Source organism: Eretmochelys imbricata, chromosome 23, assembly GCF_965152235.1.
Source record: "Eretmochelys imbricata isolate rEreImb1 chromosome 23, rEreImb1.hap1, whole genome shotgun sequence".
NCBI lineage: Eukaryota > Metazoa > Chordata > Testudines > Cheloniidae > Eretmochelys > Eretmochelys imbricata.
In genome coordinates, this window is record NC_135594.1 from 9,048,035 (window position 1) to 9,059,273 (window position 11,239).

The following is an 11,239-nucleotide window of genomic DNA, read 5'->3' on the forward strand; positions in this document are numbered from 1 at the left end:
ACACATTGTAAGGAGAGTGATCACTTTAGATAAACTATTACCAGCAGGAGAGTGGGGTGGGAGGAGGTATTTTTTCATGCTTTGTGTGTATAAAAAGATCTTGTACACTTTCCACAGTATGCATCCGATGAAGTGAGCTGTAGCTCACGAAAGCTTATGCTCAAATAAATTGGTTAGTCTCTAAGGTGCCACAAGTCCTCCTTTTCTTTTTGCGAATACAGACTAACACGGCTGTTACTCTGAAACCTTTAATTTTAAGAACAACTGAAATGTGCTAACATTATGAATTGAACTGTGCACCAACACTGGGTGGACCCGTATTACACAATGTTCCAGTCGGTGACAGTGTTAGAATGTTAACCCTCATCCTTCAGTTCACGAGGTCTCTTCTCGCTTTTGCCCTTGTGAAGTGAGTCACAGCATCAGAGAGAGCCAAAGACTGGCCAATGGCACGTTCAAACAATAAATTAGCAAGCAATGTCAGTCTCTCATTGGCCATCGTCAATCAAAGATCTGTTTTAATGAGCCCAAGCTTCGAAGAGCCGCGCTCCCCACCCGCGTTGGTTTGTGCCTGATCCCTGTTAGACAGGTCTGACCCACGGAAGTGCTCTGAGCTGTATGTACAGGCGCCTTCCCCATGACAGTGGGGTGGCGTGTAGGAATGGGCTGGTACGGCCCACAGACTCATTCCTTCGTAATCCAAAATGGAGCAGCTTCAATGGGCAGGAGTGAAGGAGGCCCCTGAATATGCCCTCACCCAGCAGACAGGGCTTTGTCTTGAGGCGTGGGAGACCTCTGCTCGGATACGGGCTGCCCTGCAGGTGGGGGAGGGGAGTTGAACTGGGGTCTCCCACAGCCCAGCTGAGTGCTCTGGGGTAAAGAAGGGGAGCCTCTGTCTCAGCCCCTTTTGCGTGGAACGAGGCAGGCGCCCCACTCATTCACACAAGACACCCCCATCTCAGCTACCTGGCTCCAGAGAGGGGTTCCCGCTCATGGGCCACAAGCAGAGCTGGGTGCCTTCTTAGGTGTCTAACTCCATGCGTGGGGCAGGGCTTCGCACACATCCCCTTGGCTCAGCATTGTCCATTGGCTGGCATAGGCAGTTCCCTACCTGGTGTGCTGGCTTTTGGGGTCCCATCCGCGAGTGTCTGTCTCACCCCATCCGTTGTGCCGGGACCCGGGCCCCCCCAGTGCAGGCTGCCTGGATCCCATCGTTGGTCTGCTAACGTTCTCGATGCCCAAAAGTTGGGGCAGGGGGGTGATACAGAACATCACAGCACCTAAGTCCCTTTGTGGATCCAAAGAAACAAACCAACCCGCTCCCCGAAGAAGCAGCTGTAAGCAGGGGCCTGCCCTGTGGGTGAGAACTGGCACTGGTGCTCATTAACCCACTAATTGTCGGGTTATAGCTGAGGACGACAGCAGGTGAGGGCAGTGGCTTCAGCAGACGTTCCTGAGCCCCTCGGTAGGCGCTGGTTGGACGGGTGAAGAATAACGAAGGGTTAAATCTGGTTTCAGGATGAGAACTGGATGCTGGTTTTTGAAATGTGCCCAGAATGTTGCCCTCGTTACCCCGTGAGGGAAGCGGGAATCCGCTGTGATACTGGTGACCAACAGGCCAGGTTGGGGATTGTGCAGAAGGGCTGGGAGTGGTGGTTTGGAACCTTGATGGCTCCCATCAGCCAGGACAATCGACTGTGGATCGCTCTGTTTGCAGGCAGGCCTTCCTGTGAGTCAGGCTGGAAGGAATGAAGGCTTGGGGTCTTACAGTGACCTGTGACCATGTCACCTGGTACTGAAATCCATCTTAAACCTGGTGCTTTTCCATTGGGGGAGGGCGTGGGACCCAGAGAGACAAAGGATTCCCGCCTTGTGCCAAAGCCATGCTTCTCCTGGGGCAGGGGGCTGGTGTGACAGGATGAGGGCACGACTGGCCGCAGCAGCAGCGATGAGCCAGCAGGAGCTGGCTGGGATCAGCATGTACCAAGGGAGGATCCAGAGAGGCAGCGAGAGCCCTGCTGAGCCAAGGACTGACTCTGACCATGTGAACGCTGTGTGGCTGGCAGCAGAGGCTGGGGCCTGGAGGGGACAGGAGCCCCTGATAAGAGCAGGAATCACAGGTGCACACGCAGCGGCTCTGTTGGGATGGGGGGGGGGAGTGTGGAGCTCAGGGAGCAGGACATGGCAACACCCTGGCTTCCACCACCAGGAACCCTCACCTCAGCTAACCTCACCTAAGCACGGTCAGATTCCGTGCTGCGGGCACTGATCAGTAGTTACCTTACGCCATGGAGGGGCTCAGGATATCTGCAGATATCTCGTTGGGCTGCACACAGAGGGAGAACACCCGAAGGCCCAGTCTGGGAGTCCTGGAGGGAGCAGGCCTGACCCATGGCATGGTCTGGCACACTCCAGGGGTCATCCCCAAGGGGCTGGTTGGTTACGGGCCATAGCCCAGCCCCATGGATCCCGGACAGCGTCACCTTGTTACAGTAATAAATGTTCTAAGTGGGAAAAATCTGCTTTTATTTGTGTCCAGAATTAAAAGAGAGATTTCACAGGGGTGGCAGATGGTGACAGGGCCCCTAACCATCACAAATGGCTCCCCCGGGCCCAGACCATGACACTGCAGAAGTGGCACCCAGCACCACTCTTGCCTGGCAGATGAGGGGGCGATCGCGGTGGAGCCGGGCGGTGGTCTGGGGTCCCTGCCGGAGCGATCTCATTTGGCAGGCTGGGCTGTTGGGGGTGCAGAGCTGGGCTCTGCTGCTCCCTCCCCAGGCTCCCCTGCCAACTTGTCTTTTGTCCCTAAACCCTCCCAGGCAATGCTGCCTCCATGGAAACCAGGTGGGGGTTGCTGTGGAGACTGTGGCGGTTGCTACGGCTACGGTACCAATGGGACATGGCACAGCTCAGCAGAGGGGTGGGCATCGGTGGGGGCAGGGCAGCTCCATTGCTGCTGGCCCGAGTTTAACCCCGGGGGACTGTGAAGCAATGGGGCCGGAGTCCCGGGAGCGATGGGAATGGCTGGCCAACACGTAACCTCCCTCCGCACAGGCAGGGCCTGCAGTGAGCCCCGCCAGATGTAACAAGTGAGACGGGCCTCTGGGGGAAGGGCCATAAATACCCCACCCCCGACCCATCGCCTGTGCTTGCATGTGACCAACACCCCTCACCCACCTGGTGCCTGGCAGGAGGGAGGGCAGGGGGATGGGGAGTGTGCGTCTGCCCCCCAGCAACAGCACATGCCCCGAATGCTCGGCCAGCAGAGGAAGCTGTGGGGCTCTCTCGGCGCCATGGGGCCGCAGTACCCAGCTCCGTCCTGAGCCAGCGTGACGCCAGCTGGCATCTTCACCCCACTGCAGGGATCCAGGAGCGGGTGCTTCGAGCCACTCCCAGATACCGCCCTGCCGCAGGCCAGGCGGGGGGCAAGCGGGTGGGTCCTGTTATGGCCAGCTGGGATCGAGCCATTGCTCGATTTATCCCTCCACTGTGCCCATATTGGGGGTGTGGGGATGGCCCCGCATTGAAGGGGGTGGAGGGGCAGATATCCCCCTAGAGCTAAGGAGGGAGGGGGCAAGACAGGGGGCTTCATTCCCATGAAGAAGGTCTCATCTGTGCTGCTGCTGGGCCAGGCAGGATGGATACACAAGAGACAGCCCCTGCCCACCAGATTCACAGTCTAACGGGACAGCAGCTCAGCTAGAGTGCCACAGCCAGGGAGAGAACCCAGGTGTCCGGCTCTCAGCCCCTCCCAGCTCTAACTACTAGACCCCACTCCTTCCCAGGGCTGGGAATAGAACCCAGTCATCCTGGCTCCCAGATCCCCAGCTCTAATCCACTAGCCCACACCCACCCCCATGTGGGGGTGAGGATGCTGTGAGCCTGGTGCATGCTGGGGCAGTCACTGGGTTCCTCTTTGTGATGTCTCCAGGCCCCTGATGTGCTGGCCCATGGCACCTGGTAGGGAAGGGTGGGGAGCAGGCTCCTGTTAGCTCTCAACCCCCCTATGGAGGTCTCCATGGCAACCTGCCCCACCCAGAGCTCACACTTGGATACCAGCAGGTTGCTGTGGATACGGTGCTGCTATTTGGCAACACAATACACCCTAGGGACAGGTGTCTTGCTCAGCAGGGACCAGAGTGTGTATGTGGGGGGGGGGCCTGGAGGGGTCTAGAGCCAGGGCCATATTCTCCCCTGGGGCCTGGTTGAACCATTAGTTTCTCCTGCCAGCCAGGCTGGCGCAGCCTTGCAGGTAGGGGATTGGCAGTGCCTGGCTGGCCAGGGTTGTGTCTGGGAGGGCAGGAACTCACCCCTCCACAGTTACCCTCCTGAGCTCTGCTCTATGGCTGGCAGTCATCCCTGCCCTTGCCCCAGCCCCACATCTAGCAATGACCCAGCTGTGATGAAGTGGGAATTTTCTGTAGTATTTTTATGAGTCCAGTGTGTGCCTCAGTTTCCCCTGTACTTTGCATGGCTAGCCAGTGTACCCCCAGACAGTACAGTGTCAGGGGGTGGGGAGAGGGGCTGCGTGTCCATGTGTGTCAGTCACCTCCCTGTCTGGGTGGAACCAAGAGTCCTTAAGGAACGGCTGAAACTGACTCAGATGAGCCCAGGGCCAGAGAGATGATGCCAGCTCCAGTGACTCCAGGCTCAACGCTCTCAGCAGGGAGCGGGACACAGACCCCAGCAGGAGACGAGGAGGTGACCAGCAGGGATAAGTGTGGGCTCTGGAAGAAGCTTCTCCTGCCCTCTCCTGGGAACTGACAAAGGAAGAGACTGAGCCTGAAAATGGCATTTATCCCAGCTCGCCTGGGCTCGAGTCTGACCAGAATGGGCTCTGCTTGACCCTTCCTCTCTCTGCGCTGCCCAAGGATGCCCTGTGCTGTGTGCCAACAAACCCGACCGCTTTGAAAACGCCACTGGGTGTCATTGTCAATCCTGGCTGAGGTGCATGGATCCCTGCAGGGTGGTGAAGGCTGTCGCTGTTGGACGCACTGGGGTAGAGCAGGAGGCTGGAACCCAGAGGTTCAGTCTAGGAGATGGTGAGGACCCGTGGCCTGCCCTGGAGAAGAGCGAGACCCCTTGGGGGTCTGGCACACTAAAGGGTTTCTCCGAGAGACTTTTCCAAAGTTGGGGGCGTAGCACCGATCCTGCGGATCTGTAACCCCAGCCCTGCCCTGGCCCCCAGCAATGACTTGGCTCTGCCCTGGCCCCCAGCAGTGACCTGGCCCTGTCCCAGCTCCACCCTGGCTCTGCCCCAGCCCTAAGCAGGCCTTAGCCAGGCAGGGACATCTCTCCCAGTGCCCAGACCCCAGCCATGTCAGCAGATGCTCCCCCTCCTGGATGTTCCCCAGGACAGTGGCCTGGGGTTGGCAGGGCTCCCCAAGGGCCATGTCTAGTCTGGCTGGGCTCCACACCAGGGCCAGTGAGCACCCACCCGTCTCCCGCATGTCCTGGTGTGAGGGAAGTAGGGCCGGCTGTGGGGTGGGGCTGGCCCTGCAGCTCCAGTTCAGCCCCCTCACCCCATCCCTAAGGGATACCAGCCTGTCTCCTCCCACAGGGACCAGGCTGGGCCCGGCAAGGGAAGAGGGGGTCACCAAACCCAGAGGTGGCCCTGGACACAGGGGCAAAGAGACCTCCACATACCTGCTCCACGGCCTAAGAGGCACAGCCGGACTCTGCAGCTCATGGGGAGGCAGTGTCAACCCCCCTAGCCCAACCCTGCACCGCCTAACTTCCCCAACACCTGCAGTAACAGCTGCCCCCCGCCCCCATCACTGGCAGGGCTGCCCCCCACTCCAGTGGGCACCGCGCTCTGGGCTGGGCACCACCAGGCTTAGTCAGGCGGGGCGGGATGCAGGGCAGGAGGTTAGATAGGAGCTTGGGGGGGAAAGTCGGGGGAGGGATGGCTGTCCCTGCTCCCTCCTGTGCTGGCGCCACACAGCGACCTCTGGGCTATTGATCCATGGTAGAAAGAGCCAGGGGACAAGGGCCGCGGTGCCAGCCTGGGGCCAGGGAAGCCGGTCAAAGCCAGACTGGGCAGGTGGCAGCATGGCCCGGGCTGCTCTGCTCCTCCACGACCTCCCCCCATTCCCTGCATGGGTCTTTGGGGGCTGGGGGGGGGGAGCATGAGGTGGAGGGGGTTAGTTTCATTGGAATAAATGGGGTGAGAGCACAGAGAATCATAGAATCATAGAATATCAGGGCTGGAAGGGACCTCAGCAGGTCATCTAGTCCAACCCCCTGCTCAAAGCAGGACTGATCCCCAATTTTTGCCCGAGATCCCTGAATGGCCCCCTCAAGGATTTAGCAGGCCAATGCTCAAACCACTGAGCTATCCCTCCCCTTGGCCTGCCTGGTCCTCCGGCAAAAACGGGCACTGACAACCTGCTTAACCTGTTCCTGAGGATACAGCGCAGAAGGGAAGGGAAGCACAGCACCTGTCGGGCTGTCAGGGTGCCCACAGCCCCTGTTTCCCCTCCCGTTAGCAGGAGAGAGTTTTCCTAGGGACCCCCACCCGCAAGGGTTATACCAAAGATGGAACTAACCGCCCTTTCGGGGAGAAGAGACGCAGTGAGCTGGGCTGGGGGCGTCGCTGCTGTTAATGTGCGATCCCGCTTCCTAGAAGATAAAACAAGACAAATGCACAGTGGGGAGAAAAGCCAATGCAGAGGCTGTCTCCAGGGCTGGCTCTCATGTGCAGCCTTCCTGCCCCAGGGACCCAGCCTGGCCCAGGTGGATCAGCCACTTGGAGAACTGGCAAACTTGTACCAGCGCCAGGTGGGGTAGACCCTTGCTGGAACTGCCCCTCAGGCAGGGCGCTCAGCACCCAGCTTGGAAAGGACAGAGATGCTCATTAAGCAGGAAGGGAGCGGGGAAGAAAAGTGACACAGGATGGACAGAGGGTGTCAGCAGGCACCCAACTTTCACCTCCTGAGTGGGGGTAAGGATTTCGCCGGCGGCACGCCAGCGGAGATGTTAGTGGGGGCACAGTCAGGACATGTCAGGATGATGAAGATGCAATGTTGGATGTGCCATGTGCCAATGTGCCATGTTGGATCCTGGGGTCCCAGGAGATGGGTGGGGGGCAGCCTGGATGGGAAACTCCCTCCTCGCAGACCACACTTCACCATTTTGATCCCCCCAAAGTCTTTTCCTGCGGACCCCCAAGGCAGGGCAGGTATTTTGCCCGCCAATTAGGTCTAGTTTCCGACACACTTGTTGATGCCCTGATCCCATGCCTCATTGCTTACCCATTGCGCTCTCCCACACTGCTGGGGTGGGCTGAGGAGAATGTTTCGCACTAATCCATGCCCCTGTCTCTAATCACACAGCAGGCTCAGCTGGACTTTTGTTCCCCTGGACACATGAGAGTCCACAGACCAGAATCAGCCCAGGGTGGGGTGGGACGTGCAGGCAAGCCCCAGCCCTATCCCCTGAGCCTGGTATTTGCCTGGAGACACAATGCCCTGGTTCAGGTCACAGGCTGCTGAGTGCCGTGTGCCCATCTCAGCAGCCCAGGACCTGAGGGAGGCCCCCAGCCACACACCCAGCCTATGGCCCGTATGGGGGCTCCAGTGCTGGATGCGCCTCATCGTGTCTCCCCCAGCCCCGCACCCGACTGGCCAGGAGCACAGAGCAGGGTAGCTCCTGGCAGTGCTGCAGGGCAGGGTTGCCCAAGACTGGCTGGCAGGCCCTGCTCCCCACTGGGATTGGGGCCATGGCAGCACAGAGCTGACACTGGCCTCAGCTCAGAACCCTCCTGAGTCAGAGAGGGCAGACCGTGGGTGCTGGAGTTTGGGGGGTACAGTGTGCTCATCATGGGGGTTGGGGGTGAGTGGGGAGTGGTTCTGGGGGTGTGGGAGCTGGATGCTATGGCGGCTGTATGGGGAGCACAGGGTGCCCCGGAGAGGTGCTGGTGGGGGAGGAGCTGCAGCAAACTGGATGCTCAGGGAGATGAGGTTTGGGGGGTGCTCGGGGGAGCTGGGGATGCTAAGAGCTGGCCACTGGGGGAAGGGGTGTTGGGGAACCAGACAGACACTTTGTCCCAGGTGACGTCTGACAACACCTACCACTTAAGTTGAGAAGGAGGAGGGGGCCGCCCAGCTTTCCCTGCAGCCAATCACTACCCCGCTCCCGGCGCACTGCAGCCAATCATCGGCGAGCTCTGCCCCCCTCCTTCTCCCCACAGCTGATGCAACCCTGCTGCAATCGGGCCCCCCCAGGTCCTGCGCCCCTCCCGCAAAATAGGCCCCTGGCTCCTGCCTCGGGGGCGCCGCAGAAGGGGACGGGGAGCCGGAGCCGCGCAGCCCTGAGGCACAGCGGGGGGGCGGGCCGGGTTGGGGGGTGGGGACTGGTGGACGCACGGCCCCGCTGGCGGGGCGGAGGAACACGGGCTGTAAGGCGGCACGGGGGGGGGTAGGCGCTATAGATAGCGGTCCCTCTTCACCGCCCCCTCACTCCGCCTCTCTCCGCACACGCAGACCCGGGACCCGAGCGCCGCGCGCCATGGCTCTCTAGCGCTGCCCGACCCCGGACCAGCGAGCGCCGCGCCGCGCCGCCCCGCCGCCGCCGCCATGGAGTGAGTGCGGCGCCCCGGCTGGGAATGGGGGGCTCCCTAGGCGGGGACAGCAGGGCCCATCGCGCGGGACCCCGGGGGGGGGAGCCGCGTGCCCGCCTACAGCCCCGCGGTGGGCGCGGGTGGGGCCGGGACCCCCGGGGGCGCGCACTGTTGCACGGGCAATGCACCCGGGGTGTCTCCGGGGGTCGGGGCTGGCTGGCTCCCAAGGCGGGGGCGCTGCCGGGATCACGCTGCAGCCTGGAGGTGTCTCCCCGTGGGCTCGCTCCTCCCCACACGGGTAGAGCGGACGGGGCGGGCTGGCCCGCCGTCTCCTAGCACTGCCGGGGACTTGAGCCTGCGCGAAGGGACGGGAGCTGAGCCCCCGGGCAGGGCGATGTGGTTTGATGAGTGGAGGGAAGCTGGACAGGGTTGTCCTTTCGCTGTTATGGGGTGCTGCTGTGCAGAAGGGGGGGGACTGAGCCCTGCCATGGGTGTAGGGGTGCCCTCCCCTATGCCAGGGGCCTTGCTCACCCTCTCTTGTCCCCCCAACAGGTCTTCCTGCTCTGCCCCCATCTCCTTACCTGCCACCATTCTTGCCAGCAGGAATCGCGGCCCCCGCCCGCCACGCTCTGGCCCCTTGCCCTATTGTGCTGTGGCCTGCGTGAACCCGCACCTGCCCCACCATGTCAATGCTGGCAGCGCTGACCCTGGACCTGGAGAAGACTCTGCTCCCAGCTAGTGCCCTCTCCTGGAGGGCTGAGTTCCTCAAGATCCCTGGCCACTATGAGCCCATGCCAGGGGCCACGGATGGGCGCTATGCCCATGGCACAGAGGCAATGATGCTGGCAGGTACAGTACTGGCAGGAGTGGGAAGTACAGGGGTGGGGGGGGAGAAGATGGGGGATACTGGTTGTGCTGCCTCCAGTGAGTTTGCCTCATTAGGACATTGCCAGGCTGGGAGATCCCAGCCCTTCCCCACTGATGGAGATGGTGTTGCTGAGGGGTTAGGATGTCTGCTCAGGTGTCTCAATGCCCATGGGGCACCTGGCTCCTAGGTTAGGCTGCGGCCAGGACAGCAGAAGGCAAGCTGTAAAGCCTTAGGGGGTTTGGCTAGGCCTGGTACCTGCCTACCTCGCCCTCCCTTCTCCAGGGCAGCTGCATCCGGCTCCCTTCATGGGAGCAGCATACTCTGTGCTGCGCGCTTCCTGACAGGGCTCCCCAATGCAGCCTCTGAGCCTGCTCTCTCCACACAGGCGATGGCTTCTCAGACTGGATGACGGAGAGGGTGGACTTCTCCTCTCTCCTGATGGAGTCAGGGGACCCATCGCTGCCCTCACCCCCACTGCCCGACCTGGAGGCCATGGCCTCCCTCCTGAAGAAAGAGCTGGAGCAGATGGAGGACTACTTCCTGGAGGAGTCACTGTCCCCCGGACTGGGCCTGGACCAGGTAGCCCCAAGCACACCACCTTCGCACCAGCCTGCCTTCCACTTCCCCTTCGGGGATGGGAGTGGGCCAGCAGGGTCCTTCCCACCCTTCAGCTCTGATAACCCCATGCCACTGCAGACCCTGGATTCGGGATGCCTGGAGCTCCTCAGCCTGTATGGGGCAGGGGTGCCTGGGGAGTGCCCTGGCCAGGGCCTGCAGGAGGAGTGTGCCAGTAGCCCAGCAGCCAAGCGCAGCAGGCCAAGCCCCTTGGAGCAGCCAGCAGCCCCCTGTGGGCCAGCCCTGCCCCAGCAAAAGGGGGACCGTAAGCAAAAGAAGCGGGACCAGAACAAGACAGCAGCACTGCGGTACCGCCAGCGGAAGCGGGCTGAGTATGAGGCACTGGATGATGAGTGCCAGGGCCTGGAGGCCAGGAACCGTGAGCTCAAGGAGAAGGCAGACTCCATTGAGCGAGAGATCCAGTATGTCAAGGACCTGCTCATTGAGGTCTACAAGGCTCGGAGCCAGAGGCTCCGTGCCAGCTAGGGCAAGGGCCAGCTAGCCCAAACTCCACCCCAGGTCTAGAGCATGACATGCAAGGCGGGGGGGGGGGCGGGGGCGCTCTGGCAGATGCAGAGCTTCAGGCCTGGCGCACAATACGCCCTAATGCAGTAGAGGGGGGGTTCAGGGGATAGTGAGCTAGACAATGCTCTGTCTGGGTTAGGGAAGCAGTGTCTAGACATGTGGGGAAGTCTGGGTGACACTGACCTGGGAGGGGGAACCAGGCTGCCAGGCATGTCAGCTCTCCAAGCACCAGCATTGCCTGTGCCAGCCTGCCCTGCCTCGAGAGAGGGATGTTGGGGGAGTGGGGCTGGAGCCGAACAATGGCAGGAGCAGGGTGCTGCTGTGGCAGAGAAGGGATGTGTAAGAAAGGTGTGGGAGGGTGCTGGAGGGGTACAGTGAGAGTGCATGAGACAGGCAGAGTTATGTACAAAAACATTTGTATAGACTTTTTTGTAGCATCTTTTATAGAGTATAAAAGCCAATAAAGGCTGTTCCTGCCTTCAGGCTGAGCAGTGTATGTGAGAGCACCCCTTCTTCCCTGGGGGCTGGGGCTCCCCCTGCACTCAGCCTCAAGGGAGCAGACTTCCCTATCCCACTTCTGCCATCTCTGCTAGAAGCAGAGTTCCCCATTGCATCACAGGGCTGACAATGTCCACACCTGGCTTTCCCTGCACACAAAGGCTGGGTGC

The 11,239-nt window shown here is 60.9% G+C and overlaps 1 protein-coding gene across 2 annotated transcripts; it reads left to right on the forward strand.

The window, feature by feature from the left end:
• The first annotated feature begins 8,401 nt into the window (after positions 1-8,401).
• Positions 8,402-11,059, forward strand: ATF5 (activating transcription factor 5). Of its 2 annotated transcripts, none has more exons than XM_077840123.1 (3): positions 8,402-8,584; positions 9,167-9,412; positions 9,817-11,059. In XM_077840123.1, exons 2-3 carry the CDS (start codon positions 9,247-9,249, stop codon positions 10,530-10,532), a joined length of 882 nt encoding a protein of 293 aa, XP_077696249.1. In that variant the 5' UTR covers positions 8,402-8,584; positions 9,167-9,246; the 3' UTR covers positions 10,533-11,059. The 2 variants fall into 2 exon arrangements, with proteins under 2 accessions (XP_077696249.1, XP_077696248.1); XM_077840122.1 differs by having other exon boundaries at positions 8,403-8,584; positions 9,116-9,412.
• Positions 11,060-11,239: the final 180 nt, after the last annotated feature.

What these genes read in the sequence shown, in the direction of transcription:
- ATF5 (XM_077840123.1), top strand. Translation starts at nt 9,247, where the DNA reads ATGTCAATGCTGGCAGCGCTGACCCTGGACCTGGAGAAGACTCTGCTC. An exon ending in AGAGGCAATGATGCTGGCAG is followed by an intron (nt 9,413 to 9,816) that starts GTACAGTACTGG and finishes CTCTCCACACAG; the next exon opens with GCGATGGCTTCTCAGACTGG.